At 44.3% G+C, this 17606-nt stretch overlaps 1 protein-coding gene and 1 long non-coding RNA gene across 6 annotated transcripts in view; one reads left to right on the top strand and one right to left on the bottom strand.

The window, feature by feature from the left end:
• Nucleotides 1-17606, top strand: part of LOC127340540 (cysteine-rich receptor-like protein kinase 6) — a 124464-nt gene that overhangs the window by 33032 nt on the left and 73826 nt on the right. Inside the window, exon 2 of the mRNA XM_071827739.1 lies at nt 4493-4498. Within this exon, the coding sequence (XP_071683840.1) occupies nt 4493-4498 (6 nt within the window). The remainder of the gene's footprint in view (nt 1-4492; nt 4499-17606) is intronic.
• Nucleotides 4966-16780, bottom strand: LOC127346136 (uncharacterized). 5 transcript variants are annotated; one of them, XR_011756507.1, is made up of 8 exons: nt 16464-16780; nt 16342-16375; nt 16037-16113; nt 15077-15152; nt 14801-14912; nt 6953-7028; nt 6677-6788; nt 4966-5027 (listed from the first exon to the last, which is right to left on the bottom strand). It is a non-coding gene; the product is annotated as an uncharacterized lncRNA (long non-coding RNA). The 5 variants fall into 5 exon arrangements; XR_011756506.1 differs by lacking the exon at nt 4966-5027 and having other exon boundaries at nt 6241-6788; XR_011756510.1 differs by lacking the exon at nt 4966-5027 and having other exon boundaries at nt 6241-6788; nt 16342-16418; nt 16500-16780.

The following is a 17606-nucleotide window of genomic DNA, read 5'->3' as shown; positions in this document are numbered from 1 at the left end:
CAGTAGCTACTGGTTGGCTTGCTCTATAAGCTTGTATGCTTGTTTATGCTCTATAATGCTACTAGTACATGAAATGCTACTATTTGAATTCATTTATGAAATGATCATGCTCATGCTCATGCTCATTATCTTGTATATGCTTTTGTGCAGTGTTCGCTATATGCTGTACCAATGGTACTGCCCATATATCTTTGTGAAGTGCTAGCTTTAATGTACTCTGGTTTTTGTAGTGCTCCAGGTTGTGTAGTGCTCCAGATTTGTAGTGCTCCAGGTGGTAGTGCTCCAGGTGGTAGATGCTCCAGGTTAAGAAAGTCATTGTTGTTGTACTGCTCCAGCTAGGTTAAAAAATATGCCCATTGAGTTGCCCATTTCTCCCGAAGCGTTGATTAACTTCCGTTTCGGTTGAGAAATGGGCACTCCTACGTAGAAAAATTAGCAAAAGTCATGCCGAATTTTCTGGTTGACTTTTGTACTAACTTGTTGCCTCTTTTTAATGAAGTGCGAATAAACATGTCGGGCAACACTTCTAAGCCCAGGAGCCAGAACGAAGAAGCGAGAGAGGCCAACAAGGACTTCTGGGAGGGCTACGAGCAGCCCCGGAAGGCCGCCGCCGAGTCGCCCGACGATGAGGAAGAGGGCCGGGACGCCGCCTCCGAGGGAGAGGGCCGGGACACTGCCTCCGAGGGAGAGGGCCGGGGGGCCGCCGCCGACACCGGCGACGATGACGATACCTGGGACGACGCCGCCCAGACCAGTGAAGAGACGACCGGTGAAGAGAACGCGGCCAACCGCACGGAAGGTGATAGCGGCGGCAACCCTCAGGAGGGTAAGAAGAAGAGGACGGCGAGGAGGCCAAGGAGGGATCGGAGGCCGCAAGTGCTCGCCAACGTCACCGATGCTGTCACGGTAGTTTCCGAAAGTGGCCTACCGATGGAGCCTTCGTGGGTTGCCAAAGGGTACGGCATGCAACTAGGGTGCATCGTCCGTGAAACCGTGCTGATCCTAACTCAGGACCTCATAAGCAAGGAGAACAAGGCTATCGCCCAATCCCTCCTCCAGAAGCTTCACCAACGATACACGTTCCCGGAGCCGTTCAATAAGAAGGTGGACTCTTTAGCTCTCACGAAGATGAGCACCGCCTTGAGCAGCTGGAAGAACCGGCTGAAGAGAAAGATCGAGGCCGGTGAAAGCTGGGAGAGGATAATTAGCAAAGACCCGTCGCTCTCCTTAGAAGACTTTAATGCATTCAAGTCTTACTTAGAGAGTGAGGCTGTTAAAAAATGGACCGCCTGGGGGAAGAAAATGCGGGATTTGAACTTAGGGACCCACCATTGCGGAAGCGGCGGTTACCGAGGAAAACAGCCCACTTGGGACAAGGAGGATGCCGAGATGGTACGTCTGGGGAAAGAAAACCCCTGGCACAAAATCCAGGATGAACAGGCTAGGAACTTTGTCCGGTCCCGCTACTACTTAGACTGGGAGACGGGGGAATTTATTACGGATCACGAAGACGTGAAGGATTTCGAGAAGTACCTGGTAAGGATAGTTCTATATTATTTCGCTCATCTTATTAGGCAATGAAGCCAAATGGGCTAACCTTAAGTTCCTTTGTCTGAAGGATGAAGAGTTGACGAAGGCTGGCCCGTCGTCCCAGGGGTCGACGGAACCGTGGGACACGCCTTTCAACAGGGCGATGAACAAATACAAGGAGAGGGAGCTAGACAAGCCACCGACGTCGGGTGGCCGTGTGTCCGGCTTTGGCACAAGTATGAAGCTATCCGAGTACTACGGATCGGATGCCAAGACGAGAAAGCTGGAGAGGAGGTCATCGGCTAAGGATAAATCCGAGGTTCAGGAGCTGAAGAAGAAGGTGGAGTCACTAGAGAAGCTGGTGGCCGAAAAGCCTCTGGAGAACACGGAGATGATGAACAAGTTATTGGACGAGAAGATCCGGCAGATCATCCCCCCTGGGTTGATGGAGGGGTTAGCTGCTTGGAATGCGGGAGGTCAAGTGGGGCCGATACATGTGCCCAGCATTAGCGGCAGCAACTCAAGCTTCCACGTGTCGCCGACGGTGCCGCTCCACCCGACGCCGGCGTCGGGGCTCCACCAGACGCCGCCGCAGCTCCAACCGCCGCCGCAGCTCCAACTGGTCGCATCGACGCCCCCAACCGCCGCCCTTGTATCGACAGTAGCCGAGATCGACGCCATCAAGGAGGTAAACTCATTAGTTACTCCTTCGCGTCATCTTCTTTAACTATATATGCCTTTCGTGACTGCCATCTCACGATGCCCAACATGGCGCCCCTGACTCAGGATGAACAATGCATACTTCTGCAAACGGTGGAGCCCGGCGGCAAGTTGGTGGAAGTTGCTAGCGGCTATGTCATGGCTTCCCGCGTTATGCACGGTGCTACATTGGCGGAAGACGTGGCGAAGGTCAAGTTGGAAATGGTAGTGCCGGAGTACCGCTACGCCATCCCCCCCTTTCAACCTCCGGGCATAGACGAAGGCGACGTTTTGTCCCTTGGGGATTGCACCTCATGGCTTATGACATGGCCGAAGAACCAGATTCGTCTGGGGGGGGGGGGGGTCTTCCGAGTGGTAAGAAAAGCACCGGCGCCACCTCCCCTATCATCCGGCCCAAGATCGCCAGCGCCGACGACACCCTTAAGGAAACGGCGGTCGCCGCCCCCACTACCCTGAAGGAACCGGCGGTCGCCGCAGCCACCCGGAAGGAACCGACGATCGCCGCCACCACCACACGCCACAAACAGTTGTTGGGAGCGCTACCGCAACGACCGTCGACCAGACGCAACGTACGCCAAGCGGTGGCATCGCAACCGCCACCACCTAAGGTCCAGGACATGGCGCCACTTGATGGCAACGATGTAGATGATGATGATGACATCGATGCCTACATCAACACTGGCGCCTGCAGCCAAGATATGTACATGCCTCCTATGGATGAACAAGCCTTCCGCACACACGGCGATCAACTTAGTCGTCCCCCTACAGTCACGAAGCACCGCCTGGTCTTCACGGGTCTTTCTCAAGACACTCCTCCGGAGGCTGGCAATTCAGCTCAAGTCAAGCCTGCTACCGTTTTCAGCCCTAACACGCTGCGTAAGACGATCATCGGGGAGCCACCCAAATCAACCCCAGCAACCTCAGAAGCACCACCAGCACCCGAAGCACCACCATCAGCACCACAAGCACCCCCAGTAGGTCAGGTGAAGAAGGGAAGGAAGAGAGGATCCAAGAAGGGCGCATCTTCGAGCCAGCCTGCTCCTAAGAGGATCCGGGCCGACGACATGGTACCACCTACACCGGATGGCTTGCCCCGGTGTCATGAAGCTGGTAAACCTATACTGCCTCCGGACATGGAACACCTCGCAAGTGGACAAATGCTCCCTTTGCAGCACTCTATTCATTATCAAGAGAGCGTCCTTCTTAAAGAAAAGGATCCAAATTACCCGGTGTTCTCGGTCAAGGTGCCTTCCGACCAGAACTTCGTCAATGAAGACCCCGCGGATATCTTCTTCATAGCGTTCGAGGACGTCTTCAATCTATTTCACTCGAAACGGCTCGATTATAACTTGGTCCGCCTATACGCGATCAATCTTCAGATGAAGATCAACAGAGAGAGACCCCGCCACATCGCGGTAGCGGATCCCTACTACATGCGCGATAGCCAGCTCCAGGACGGCTCAAGGACACGGACCAAGGCGGTGCGGTACCTCCAGAACTTCATGCTCATGCACAAAGAGAGCAACACCATTCTTCTGCCTGTCTTTCCCGAGTAAGTACACATCCGCTCACGGCCGTCGTAACTTATGCTTTCTTATATATTTCTTCCATTGCCGATCATTTCCAACATTCCATTTCAATTGCATGTGTTGAGCAGGGACAAATACTGCACACTCATCATCCTAGATCCAAAGTGGTCACTAGCCCAGTATTTCGACTCGTCGAGTACGACGACGAAGAAAGACTACACGAGAATAAGGGGTGTTCTCGATGAGGCTATCCTTGGCTACTCCAAAAGTGGAGGCACCTTCGACAAGAATGGGCAATATAACAGGCCGGACACTAAAAAGATCGGGTTCAAGCACGTGATCAACTTCCCTTGTATCAAGCAGCCAGCTGGCAGCATTAAGGAGGCCTTCTATGTCCTCCATCACCTTAAAGGGTTTGTCGAGGATGCAGAGATGATGTCTCTGCCACCTAGTAAGCGAGACCCCATTAAAATGTCGGGGGAAATCAGTGATGATGATCTTAGAGAAGACTTCCATCGCATCCAAGTAAAGCTCTCGGAAATTATCTTACAAGATGTATCCAACGGATCGGGGCTCTTACACGCAGCCAGAGCGTTGCCTAAGAGGGATATCGAAGAACGCCTACATAGGCAGGGTGATGGAAGGATGTGGACGACGAAGGACTTGTACAAGCCGTTCCCGGAGCCGCTCAAGAAGACGTCTCGTTGACCGAGGCCGGTGTGCCTAGCATTACTTTGAATCGATAGACAATTTGTACCGTGTTGTAAACTAAACTTGCTTAATTTGCTCGAAACGGTGGTCGTCGTTGTTGGACTTCAATTTCTATTGTAGTCGTTATCGTTGAACCATATTACTTATGTGATACCGATGCTATATTTCTTTTAGGTTTATTATTATTTCCTTGCTTTAATTCTTGTGTGTGGGGACCCCGGACTAACTGTCCGAAATACCCTGTTATGTATATAGTTCACGATCCCATGATCAGTGCGCCGTGAACACATAACCGAACTGATATCAAATTACACCATCCATTACAAAGCGGAATAAGAAAATTACAATAATGTCACATGACCATTACTTACATAATAGCCTCGAAGGGCCTAACTAAACATCAGAGTAGCATCATCACTTCAACAGCGCGGAGCCCAAGTCATTCGCCTTAAACCCTACGAACTGGCGGCAGGAGAGGCGTTCCTAGCTCGCATAGACGTCGTCAACTCCTTCTTCATCCATCGTGTTCCTCCAAGTCTGGCCAAGTAAATAGCCAGGGACAAAGCCATGAGTACATTTGAATTGTACTCGCAAACCATCAAGAAGGTGATAACAATTCTAACTAAAGAAGACAAGAGAGGAAGAATAGTTTCTCTCGTGGATAAAGCATGTGAAAGAGAAATAGTTTCTCTTGTTGATATAGCATACCGGCATCTCAAGTGATGCGGACACTATGGTGGTTCTATGACATCTCTATATCTTTGTTAAAGAAGAGTTAGCATACCACCATCTCATTTGAAGGGATTGCTAGGGAAGTCCTATGACATCTCTATATCTTTGTTAAAGAAAAGTTCCTCTACATGAAACACTAGGAAGGGAGCAACCTAATTTATTTGTCCTTCCCGACCATCTCCATATGGTCGACACAACCTTTCCCGTACCCTTCCGGTACATCAAAACAAGTTCTTTCCTTTCATTTGCCAAACCATTTTGTAAACCAAAACTCATCAGGCTAAGCAACAGCCATTCCAACCGTCCATGACCGCGGACGCGGCTATTCGAATAGATTTAACTCTGCAGAGTGTGGGCACTTTCCCCACAAGAACCGATAAATCCGCCGAGATCATCCCCGGTTCGTCATACTAAAGTATGCGAGTCTCGGATAATCAGTCATAGCCTTTCGCCTGTCTCCCTTGTCATGAGTCCTTCCCTGCGGGCTTACCCCTTCCCGGCACCCCGGCAGCATACCTCCTTTTGAGCGTATCTCCGGCGCCATGACAGAAGACCCTCGATGTCGTCCGGCTGCAAGTTAATGCAGTGTATTGCCTCCTTTAGAGCGCAACCCGGTGTCAGAGGTCATCGTGACCCTCCTAGAGAGTGGTGAAGGTATCTCATGTCAACTTCAACAAACTACGGACTAAGCCCGTGCCCACTTTGGATATTGTGGTTGCGCTAGTTAATTGTCATGGGTGAGTACTTAGGCGCCAAAGTTTTCATAAAACCCAACCTTTTTCACATCCTCATCATTTTTACCAAATCCTTTCCTTTCATAAATCCTCACTTGGGGAAAACATCATGCCCAAGGTTTTATCAAAAACTTTTACAACAAGGTAAAACCTTGAGGGTTTTCCAACCTAAAGTTTCATGAGCTGAACTACTATTGCACTACGGCCGAGATGAGAGTCATCACGCCATAGAGGGGTATAAAGGTGTAGTGGAGTGAATCATACTTGCTTATGGTAAGCATGTATTATGACAACACAAGGAGGAATATACTCTCAGATTTGTGGTGGTAACTATACAACTTAGATAGTGGAGTATTACTATCCAACATACTCTCCAACAGGGTGCACGGCATACTCCTCTCAATTGGAGAATACACCAAGATCATGACATAGACACCTCTATACTACAAAGGGGGTGGGTGTGATGTAAGTTATTTTCTTGAGATTATGCATGCTCAAGTTGGGCATACATGATAACCAATGGGAGTAGCACGGCCATGATGCCATGTATCCCATAATCACAAGACAAAGGTGGAGTATCACCACTAGGGAGTACCCCACTTGGAAACACACATAGATGACATAAATAGAGAGAATAACACACATAGAATTCAAGGTGCTTTGGACATCAACAAATGACATCCAACTAGACACCAAAACAGAGATCAAAAGATGGCTTGCCTTGGCTTATTTGTCCCTGGACTTCTTCAACTTCATCAATATAAGAATCCCGTCAATATAAATAAAATCCTTGTCCGAACCACTTCTTCTTCTTCTCCGGAATTGTTCGCATCTATCGTCGGAAAATATAAAAGGAACACAATAAACACATTGCACCAACAAAACAACATTCAACAAACAACAATAACCATGCAGCCAAGGTATAACATACTAAGGACTTATAGATACCACAAAACAACTTTAAGAGTTTTAATTTAGAAAACCACATTTATTTACCTAGTAGAGGTATGAGTGCGTCACAACTTAGCAATTGCCTCTCTCGGTTATCACCATGGTATAAACCAAATATCCCCTGGTAGATAACATCATGAAGAGGACAAATGCATTAGTTTGGCATCAAACACATACACAATACAATTTCAAACATTTTTGGAAGAGTAGAAATCAGTTTTCCCAATTTAATTTGCTCCCAAAACACTACATCCAAAATAGGAAGCAAACCATATTCCACATCATTTGGAAACTTAAGCAAAACAAAAGAGCTAATGTTAAGTTGCAGAGGTTTTGTTTTGCAAGCATAAAAAAAGGTTGCCCAACTCTACTAAAAAGAGTTTGTCAAGGGTTTTAAATAAACCGAAAAGTTTTGCTTCAACAATGCATGTCACACATAAACATTACTAACAGCAAAAAAATATGTGTGAACAGAGACTAACAATATTTTTCCAAGGTAGCCAGTACAAATACAAGACTAATCCAATTGGAAACACCCAAAAATATCTAACCTACAATTTTAGGAATTTTTTTGAATCTGACTGTACAGAAAACAAGATCTGTAAGCCATAAATCGTAGAAACATCCTAAAAATATGAGGCCACTGGCATTTGAAAGGTAATTAAACAGAGATTCACACGCAATTGGATTTGGGTTCAAAATATTTCTGAAACTCTCACAAATGGATTTACAAGTTCACTGCATGTTTTCACCATTTGCTTTAACTATGGAGTTGCAGAACAGATAAAGGTTTGAAACTTGTTTGAGATGATTAAGAAAACATTCAGCAATCCTACAGAAGTGGAATCACTCAATTAGGTTCAAAAATGGATTTTTGATGAATTAAAAGCTAACAGCCATGTCTGCAGAACACACAGAATAAGTTTAATTCACCACAAATCGTACACAACTCATAAAAATATGAGGTCAGCTGCATCTGAAAGGTATTGTAAAGGTGGTTCTTACCCAACTGGTTTCATTCAAAAATTCGTTTCCAAGCTCCTGATTTAATTCGACAAAGTCAGATCTGACCAGATCTTGATCTGTGAACCATTTCAATTCCATTAGGTCATTTGAAGTGAACACAACGCCAAAATGAAGGCACTGGAGAGGGCTTTCACCCAAAATTTAGTTTGCTCAAAAAGGTTTTGTAAAACGGAAGAAATCTAACAAACAATGATTCTGCATGTTTGCAGAACTTTATTTATCATGCAAAATCCGTAAAGAATTTGAGGATGAGACCAACGCCAAGTTGTAGATATTTTCAATACCTATCTGCAGAACTTTGAACCACTCGATTTGGATCTGCACACGAGATTTGGTGGATTTTACAAATCGTACCAGAATCTGAAACAGCAAGAAACAGAAATTACTGCAAGGTTTTGGACGAACTTTGCTCAAGAACTTCAGATCTGAGGATAGCTCAACCTTCTCCATGCTTGGACCAACATGCACCTGCATCAAGATCCAATCTTAGCAATGGAGGGAGAAGAAGAGGAGATTAAACCATCTAAGGTTGGGGAGAAGATGGAGGGGGAGGCTCTCATGGTGAGGATGAGCTTGAGGGAGGAAGGAGCTGCATCTTGGTGAGCTTTCCATGGCCATGGCCGGCCATGAAGCTAGGAGGAGCAGCAATTTCGTGGGGAGAGGTAGGAGGAGAGTGTGTGGGAGTGGAGGAGAGAGTGGGGAGTGGAAAAGTGAGAGCAAGTGAGGAGGGGGTGGGCTGCCAAGCCCCTTTATATAGAGGGAGAGGGGGTGGGCTGCCTCCTCATTGATTGGGTTGGTTATGAGGTAGCCTCTTCATTGATTGGGTTAGTTGGGAGGCTGGTTTGGGGAAGAGATATTTGACCCAAGCTGAATTTATTTGTGGCATTGGGAAGGGACAAAGGAGGAGAGGCATCCCAAGGTGGAGTAATTATGTGAGAGAGAGGGAAATGGAGAGGCATGATGCATGTGTGCCATGGCATGGCCGGCCACATATTTTTGGCCATGCACAAGTGATCAACAAGAGATAATTGCTACACATGCATGACACCCAAGGTTGAGTGCCTCACAAATTACTAAAATGGTGGCCTAAAAAGATATACAATTTTAGGCAAAGTGATACTAATGCACAAGGGTGCTAAAGTAGATGGTGGTGACATTCTGACCTGATAAAAGATGTGTCCAAGAGATGATGGTGGTGATGGTGATTTAGACAATGGTAGAGCAAGGCTAGGAGAGATGGTGAGTGAAGTAACCATATACTCACAAGGATGAATATATTGACATACATCATCAATTCATGAGGTCAAGGTGATGATGGAAAATAATAGAGGAGTGAGATAGGCATAATGAAATATAAGTTGCTCTTCAAATAAGAGGTCAATTGGGAGTGATTTGAAAGTATCAAATGATTATCCATTTGATCAAGAATTGGAGGATGGAGGGGATACAATGTGGTAGATCAGAGATGTGCATAAGATGTGCAAGTTTTGCCATTTGAGAAAGGATTCATTTGAAAAGTATATGGAACACCTCAATTGTCTAGACACAATTGGGAATGAACTCAAGTGGAATGGAATTTTGAAGATGTTGAGAGAAAACTAGTTGGAACATAGGGGTTCAACATATTTTACTTTCTCAAGTAAAGTAGAGTTTTTCTCAAATTTAAAGTAAACAAGAAATGGTATGGGTACCATAAACAAGCCTTTTGTTAAAAACAAAGCAACATAGAGAGTAATGTTTTAGAAATCAGTGCTTGGTAGAAATGGGATGAGAAAACAAAACCCATTTCAGTTCCTTGTTCTCTTTGAAGAATTATCTTGAAAATATTTAATAAAACTAGAAGTAATTTTGTGATCAAAACTAGAGAAGGAAAATTAATAGGATTTTTGAGAGAGAAAACTAACTTAGGGAGAAGTGTTCTCAAGGGTAGATGATGGCTACAAAATGTACCCACCATTCCCACTCTTGGTTTTGTGAAGATTAAACTTGAATAAAGACAAGAGATAAAATTGAAGGAAGTGATCTAGAGTTGAATCATTGAATAGGATACAAGATCAAGTTGAATATATGAGCTGCAAGGATTGACTGAGACATGCAAGACGTGGAGGTTGAAGAGGATGTTGCATAGATGAGATCCATGCATTGAGATCAACAATAACAGTGGTGGTTGCTTAGATATCAACTGCCAAAGTCTGGAACTTATAAGCTTGCCAAAATAGATTGTTGACTTGGCTTCAGAATCAACCTATGATGAGTGGGTATAAGAGAAGGATGTGATGAGGGTAGATGATCCCAAATTTTGGATTCAAGGATGGTTTGAGCTGGACTAATACAAATAGGAATATCAAGATGGCACACTCATGTTGCCATCAGGAGAAGAGTTTGATGTAGTAAAAAGGAAAACAATTTTACCTAAGTCACACATGTGTTTTATTAGGTGAGTTGTATGTCTGACCACTAGAGGTGTTGTTCTTTGAGGTACTCAAGACAGAACTCAACAAGAAATCAAGACAATATATCTAGCGGCAGATCAAAGCAATTCATCACAACAAACAAATCAAGGCAATTCATCTAAATTAGTCTATAGAAAAAGTTTTTGTTCCCCCTAATTTTTGCAATATGGACAATTAATCAAGGTTGCAAAAGTTGGGGTGTTACAGATCTTCCACCCTTAAAATAATCTCGTCCCGAGATTACTGAGCGTAGAACTGGAGGGGTTGTAAAGTTTAACGAAAATTAGACTCCATTTTTATGTAGACATGCCTTTGTGTGGAGAGGGTCGCAACTTCAGCTTGTGAGAGACATGATGGATTTCTGACGATGGCGAGCTTCATGAAGAGGCTGACGACTCCGTGCAGATGTTGGATCTATACCTTCTTAATGATCCTAGCGGGGTTCATGATTGTGGGAGAGTTAGTGCACCCAATGGTGCTTGAGCAGGGTTGAAAACTTTTTAGAGTTAGCTTAAATTTAGTGGAAGACGAAGTCTTCCACCCTTAAAATTGTTCATCGGGGAGGGGGCGTTAAAAACTGTAAGCTTCGGCCACGGGTCTTATCGGGCGCTTTTTGGAGAAGCCATTGATCTTTGGAGTTGAACATCTTCAGCGGGCGTTGAGTAGTCCACGGCTTCAAGAGGGGTTAGTGCATCCCACATTTCCAACGGTGTGTTAGAAAGGTTTAAAATGTTAGGGTTAGCTCCAACTTTTAGTGGAAGACTTCCACCCTTAAGATTTTTCATCGGGCTTTCGGAAAATCTTAGAGCTTCTGCCTTGCGGTCCTGTCGGGGGCTTCTGAAGGAGTCATCGATCTTCCGTACTCAGTTGAAGAATCTTCGGGCGACGTGCGGACCGCAACTTCAAGAGGCACTCACGGTGTTAACTAAACCATAGGGGACGCGCCGTGAGTTAATAAGTTGATGAAACGCCTGGTTGGTACCCATATGAAGCAGCAACAGGGGTCGTCGAAGACAATCTTCAGCTTGAGGGTCGGTGCTGACTTCAGTAGCAACTAAGAAGTTAGCGGGTAAACTACGCCTAAAGTCTTGAGTCTTGAGGTATCTTCAGGAGCCTTCACTTGATGAGGACCAGATGAACCATGTGATGTAGCTTGGCTTTGACGCTATTGTTCACTCAACTTGTTAGACGGTGTGTTAGAGGGTAGTTTTCAAGAAAATATCCTCGAGGTTAGCGCGATTATGCTCCAAGGTTAGTCCAAATTAGTATGTCTTCTCGCAGAGGTGCAGTCATTCTTGAAGGTAGGGCTTCTTCTTTCTTGGCGTAGTCGAGATGCTCCAGCTGATATTGAAGGAAGTTAGCGTAGATGGGGGTTTGGGTTAGTTTTCCTGATGTTTGAAAAACAACTGCTAACGGGGGTAGAGTTAGAGCTTTTCGTTAACTTATCCAACTAACTAGCAGTTAGCAAAACATCGGCGAGGTAGGTGAGGGTGAAAACATCTTTGGGAGGCTTTCTAAGCTAGTTTATCACACTAAGGGTGTTTTTCAGACCGAAAAGCCAAGACAATTATACACACAACAAACAAACAAAAGACACTCAAGGCAGCACACAAGGGAACTACAAGCAATCATCAAACCAGGCATGGTAACCTAAGTACCCATGGAATGCCTAATGCGTGGGGGTAGCTCAATCAAAGCGATTGAGTTTGTCCTATCCATCCTATTGGTTTGGGGGCTGGTCACATATGTTGCCGTCTTCATTTTGCTCTTATGGACTCCAACATGGATTTTCGGGGCAGTTGGTTGCAAAGCAGGCCTGGTGTTCGGTCTTCTATGTTGAGGCGGAGGAGAAAACTGCGTAGTCTTCTTGCTCAACATCCCGGGGACGTGAGGTCTTCGAAGAGGTAGTTTGTTGAGGTACTCCCGAAATCGTCAACTTCTTGTAGCTGGCCTAAAAATTACTAGTCAAGAACTGAGGACTTGGATCCCAGATGACTGCAAAAAGTGCAAGTCCACGGAGGAAGAAGGTCAGCTCCTTGATAGACTTTGGTGATAACCAAAGACATGATGTTATCATCCCAACAAGCACACGGCTACGTCGGCATCCAATCTTCAATAGCTGCAGTTGGAGATATATGAGTCTTCCTGAGGGATTGAGCCATCTTTGAGTTCGAGTCTCCGGTCTGAGTTGGGGACATCGTCCAATATGTAGGTTTGAATTGGCTGAGACAATAGAGTAAGAATTTTCAAACCTTTTTATAAAGCGGAGAGGTAAGAATTTTAGAAGCTTTGAATAAATAAGAGGAGTAGAAGCTATACTTCCGACTAAAGAAACAATTTGTTTTGTAAATAGTTTTGTCCAAGTACTTGTTTCCTAACTAACGTCCATGCTAACTAAGGTCTCCTACAGTCAGGATGGCTCTGATACCAGCTCTGTGGGGACCCCGGACTAACTGTCCGAAATACCCTGTTATGTATATAGTTCACGATCCCATGATCAGTGCGCCGTGAACACATAACCGAACTGATATCAAATTACACCATCCATTACAAAGCGGAATAAGAAAATTACAATAATGTCACATGACCATTACTTACATAATAGCCTCGAAGGGCCTAACTAAACATCAGAGTAGCATCATCACTTCAACAGCGCGGAGCCCAAGTCATTCGCCTTAAACCCTACAGGCAACTGACTGGGAAGACGTTCCTAGCTCGCATAGACGTCGTCAACTCCTTCTTCATCCATCGTGTTCCTCCAAGTCTGGCCAAGTAAATAGCCAGGGACAAAGCCATGAGTACATTTGAATTGTACTCGCAAACCATCAAGAAGGTGATAACAATTCTAACTAAAGAAGACAAGAGAGGAAGAATAGTTTCTCTCGTGGATAAAGCATGTGAAAGAGAAATAGTTTCTCTTGTTGATATAGCATACCGGCATCTCAAGTGATGCGGACACTATGGTGGTTCTATGACATCTCTATATCTTTGTTAAAGAAGAGCTAGCATACCACCATCTCATTTGAAGGGATTGCTAGGGAAGTCCTATGACATCTCTATATCTTTGTTAAAGAAAAGTTCCTCTACATGAAACACTAGGAAGGGAGCAACCCAATTTATTTGTCCTTCCCGACCATCTCCATATGGTCGACACAACCTTTCCCGTACCCTTCCGGTACATCAAAACAAGTTCTTTCCTTTCATTTGCCAAACCATTTTGTAAACCAAAACTCATCAGGCTAAGCAACAGCCATTCCAACCGTCCATGACCGCGGACGCGGCTATTCGAATAGATTTAACTCTGCAGAGTGTGCGCACTTTCCCCACAAGAACCGATAAATCCGCCGAGATCATCCCCGGTTCGTCATACTAAAGTATGCGAGTCTCGGATAATCAGTCATAGCCTTTCGCCTGTCTCCCTTGTCATGAGTCCTTCCCTGCGGGCTTACCCCTTCCCGGCACCCCGGCGGGCATACCTCCTTTTGAGCGTATCTCCGGCGCCATGACAGAAGACCCTCGATGTCGTCCGGCTGCAAGTTAATGCGAGTGTATTGCCTCCTTTAGAGCGCAACCCGGTGTCGTAGGTCATCGTGACCCTCCTAGAGAGTGGTGAAGGTATCTCATGTCAACTTCAACAAACTACGGACTAAGCCCGTGCCCACTTTGGATATTGTGGTTGCGCTAGTTAATTGTCATGGGTGAGTACTTAGGCGCCAAAGTTTTCATAAAACCCAACCTTTTTCACATCCTCATCATTTTTACCAAATCCTTTCCTTTCATAAATCCTCACTTGGGGAAAACATCATGCCCAAGGTTTTATCAAAAACTTTTACAACAAGGTAAAACCTTGAGGGTTTTCCAACCTAAAGTTTCATGAGCTGAACTACTATTGCACTACGGCCGAGATGAGAGTCATCACGCCATAGAGGGGTATAAAGGTGTAGTGGAGTGAATCATACTTGCTTATGGTAAGCATGTATTATGACAACACAAGGAGGAATATACTCTCAGATTTGTGGTGGTAACTATACAACTTAGATAGTGGAGTATTACTATCCAACATACTCTCCAACAGGGTGCACGGCATACTCCTCTCAATTGGAGAATACACCAAGATCATGACATAGACACCTCTATACTACAAAGGGGTGGGTGTGATGTAAGTTATTTTCTTGAGATTATGCATGCTCAAGTTGGGCATACATGATAACCAATGGGAGTAGCACGGCCATGATGCCATGTATCCCATAATCACAAGACAAAGGTGGAGTATCACCACTAGGGAGTACCCCACTTGGAAACACACATAGATGACATAAATAGAGAGAATAACACACATAGAATTCAAGGTGCTTTGGACATCAACAAATGACATCCAACTAGACACCAAAACAGAGATCAAAAGATGGCTTGCCTTGGCTTATTTGTCCCTGGACTTCTTCAACTTCATCAATATAAGAATCCCGTCAATATAAATAAAATCCTTGTCCGAACCACTTCTTCTTCTTCTCCGGAATTGTTCGCATCTATCGTCGGAAAATATAAAAGGAACACAATAAACACATTGCACCAACAAAACAACATTCAACAAACAACAATAACCATGCAGCCAAGGTATAACATACTAAGGACTTATAGATACCACAAAACAACTTTAAGAGTTTTAATTTAGAAAACCACATTTATTTACCTAGTAGAGGTATGAGTGCGTCACAACTTAGCAATTGCCTCTCTCGGTTATCACCATGGTATAAACCAAATATCCCCTGGTAGATAACATCATGAAGAGGACAAATGCATTAGTTTGGCATCAAACACATACACAATACAATTTCGAACATTTTTGGAAGAGTAGAAATCAGTTTTCCCAATTTAATTTGCTCCCAAAACACTACATCCAAAATAGGAAGCAAACCATATTCCACATCATTTGGAAACTTAAGCAAAACAAAAGAGCTAATGCTAAGTTGCAGAGGTTTTGTTTTGCAAGCATAAAAAAAGGTTGCCCAACTCTACTAAAAAGAGTTTGTCAAGGGTTTTAAATAAACCGAAAAGTTTTGCTTCAACAATGCATGTCACACATAAACATTACTAACAGCAAAAAAATATGTGTGAACAGAGACTAACAATATTTTTCCAAGGTAGCCAGTACAAATACAAGACTAACCCAATTGGAAACACCCAAAAATATCAAACCTACAATTTTAGGAATTTTTTTGAATCTGACTGTATAGAAAACAAGATCTGTAAGCCATAAATCGTAGAAACATCCTAAAAATATGAGGCCACTGGCATTTGAAAGGTAATTAAACAGAGATTCACACGCAATTGGATTTGGGTTCAAAATATTTCTGAAACTCTCACAAATGGATTTACAAGTTCACTGCATGTTTTCACCATTTGCTTTAACTATGGAGTTGCAGAACAGATAAAGGTTTGAAACTTGTTTGAGATGATTAAGAAAACATTCAGCAATCCTACAGAAGTAGAATCACTCAATTAGGTTCAAAAATGGATTTTTGATGAATTAAAAGCTAACAGCCATGTCTGCAGAACACACAGAATAAGTTTAATTCACCACAAATCGTACACAACTCATAAAAATATGAGGTCAGCTGCATCTGAAAGGTATTGTAAAGATGGTTCTTACCCAACTGGTTTCATTCAAAAATTCGTTTCCAAGCTCCTGATTTAATTCGACAAAATCAGATCTGACCAGATCTTGATCTGTGAACCATTTCAATTCCATTAGGTCATTTGAAGTGAACCCAACGCCAAAATGAAGGCACTGGAGAGGGCTTTCACCAAAAATTGAGTTTGCTCAAAAAGGTTTTGTAAAACGGAAGAAATCTAACAAACAATGATTCTGCATGTTTGCAGAACTTTATTTATCATGCAAAATCCGTAAAGAATTTGAGGATGAGACCAACGCCAAGTTGTAGATATTTTCAATACCTATCTGCAGAACTTTGAACCACTCGATTTGGATCTGCACACGAGATTTGGAGGATTTTACAAGATCGTACCAGAATCTGAAACAGCAAGAAACAGAAATTACTGCAAGGTTTTGGACGAACTTTGCTCAAGAACTTCAGATCTGAGGATAGCTCAACCTTCTCCATGCTTGGACCAACATGCACCTGCATCAAGATCCAATCTTAGCAATGGAGGGAGAAGAAGAGGAGATTAAACCATCTAAGGTTGGGGAGAAGATGGAGGGGGAGGCTCTCATGGTGAGGATGAGCTTGAGGGAGGAAGGAGCTGCATCTTGGTGAGCTTTCCATGGCCATGGCCGGCCATGAAGCTAGGAGGAGCAGCAATTTCGTGGGGAGAGGTAGGAGGAGAGTGTGTGGGAGTGGAGGAGAGAGTGGGGAGTGGAAAAGTGAGAGCAAGTGAGGAGGGGGTGGGCTGCCAAGCCCCTTTATATAGAGGGAGAGGGGGTGGGCTGCCTCCTCATTGATTGGGTTGGTTATGAGGTAGCCTCTTCATTGATTGGGTTAGTTGGGAGGCTGGTTTGGGGAAGAGATATTTGACCCAAGCTGAATTTATTTGTGGCATTGGGAAGGGACAAAGGAGGAGAGGCATCCCAAGGTGGAGTAATTATGTGAGAGAGAGGGAAATGGAGAGGCATGATGCATGTGTGCCATGGCATGGCCGGCCACATATTTTTGGCCATGCACAAGTGATCAACAAGAGATAATTGCTACACATGCATGACACCCAAGGTTGAGTGCCTCACAAATTACTAAAATGGTGGCCTAAAAAGATATACAATTTTAGGCAAAGTGATACTAATGCACAAGGGTGCTAAAGTAGATGGTGGTGACATTCTGACCTGATAAAAGATGTGTCCAAGAGATGATGGTGGTGATGGTGATTTAGACAATGGTAGAGCAAGGCTAGGAGAGATGGTGAGTGAAGTAACCATATACTCACAAGGATGAATATATTGACATACATCATCAATTCATGAGGTCAAGGTGATGATGGAAAATAATAGAGGAGTGAGATAGGCATAATGAAATATAAGTTGCTCTTCAAATAAGAGGTCAATTGGGAGTGATTTGAAAGTATCAAATGATTATCCATTTGATCAAGAATTGGAGGATGGAGGGGATACAATGTGGTAGATCAGAGATGTGCATAAGATGTGCAAGTTTTGCCATTTGAGAAAGGATTCATTTGAAAAGTATATGGAACACCTCAATTGTCTAGACACA

Source organism: Lolium perenne, chromosome 3, assembly GCF_019359855.2.
Source record: "Lolium perenne isolate Kyuss_39 chromosome 3, Kyuss_2.0, whole genome shotgun sequence".
Taxonomy (NCBI): Eukaryota; Viridiplantae; Streptophyta; class Magnoliopsida; order Poales; family Poaceae; genus Lolium; species Lolium perenne.
This window is presented reverse-complemented; position numbering and strand designations above follow the sequence as displayed.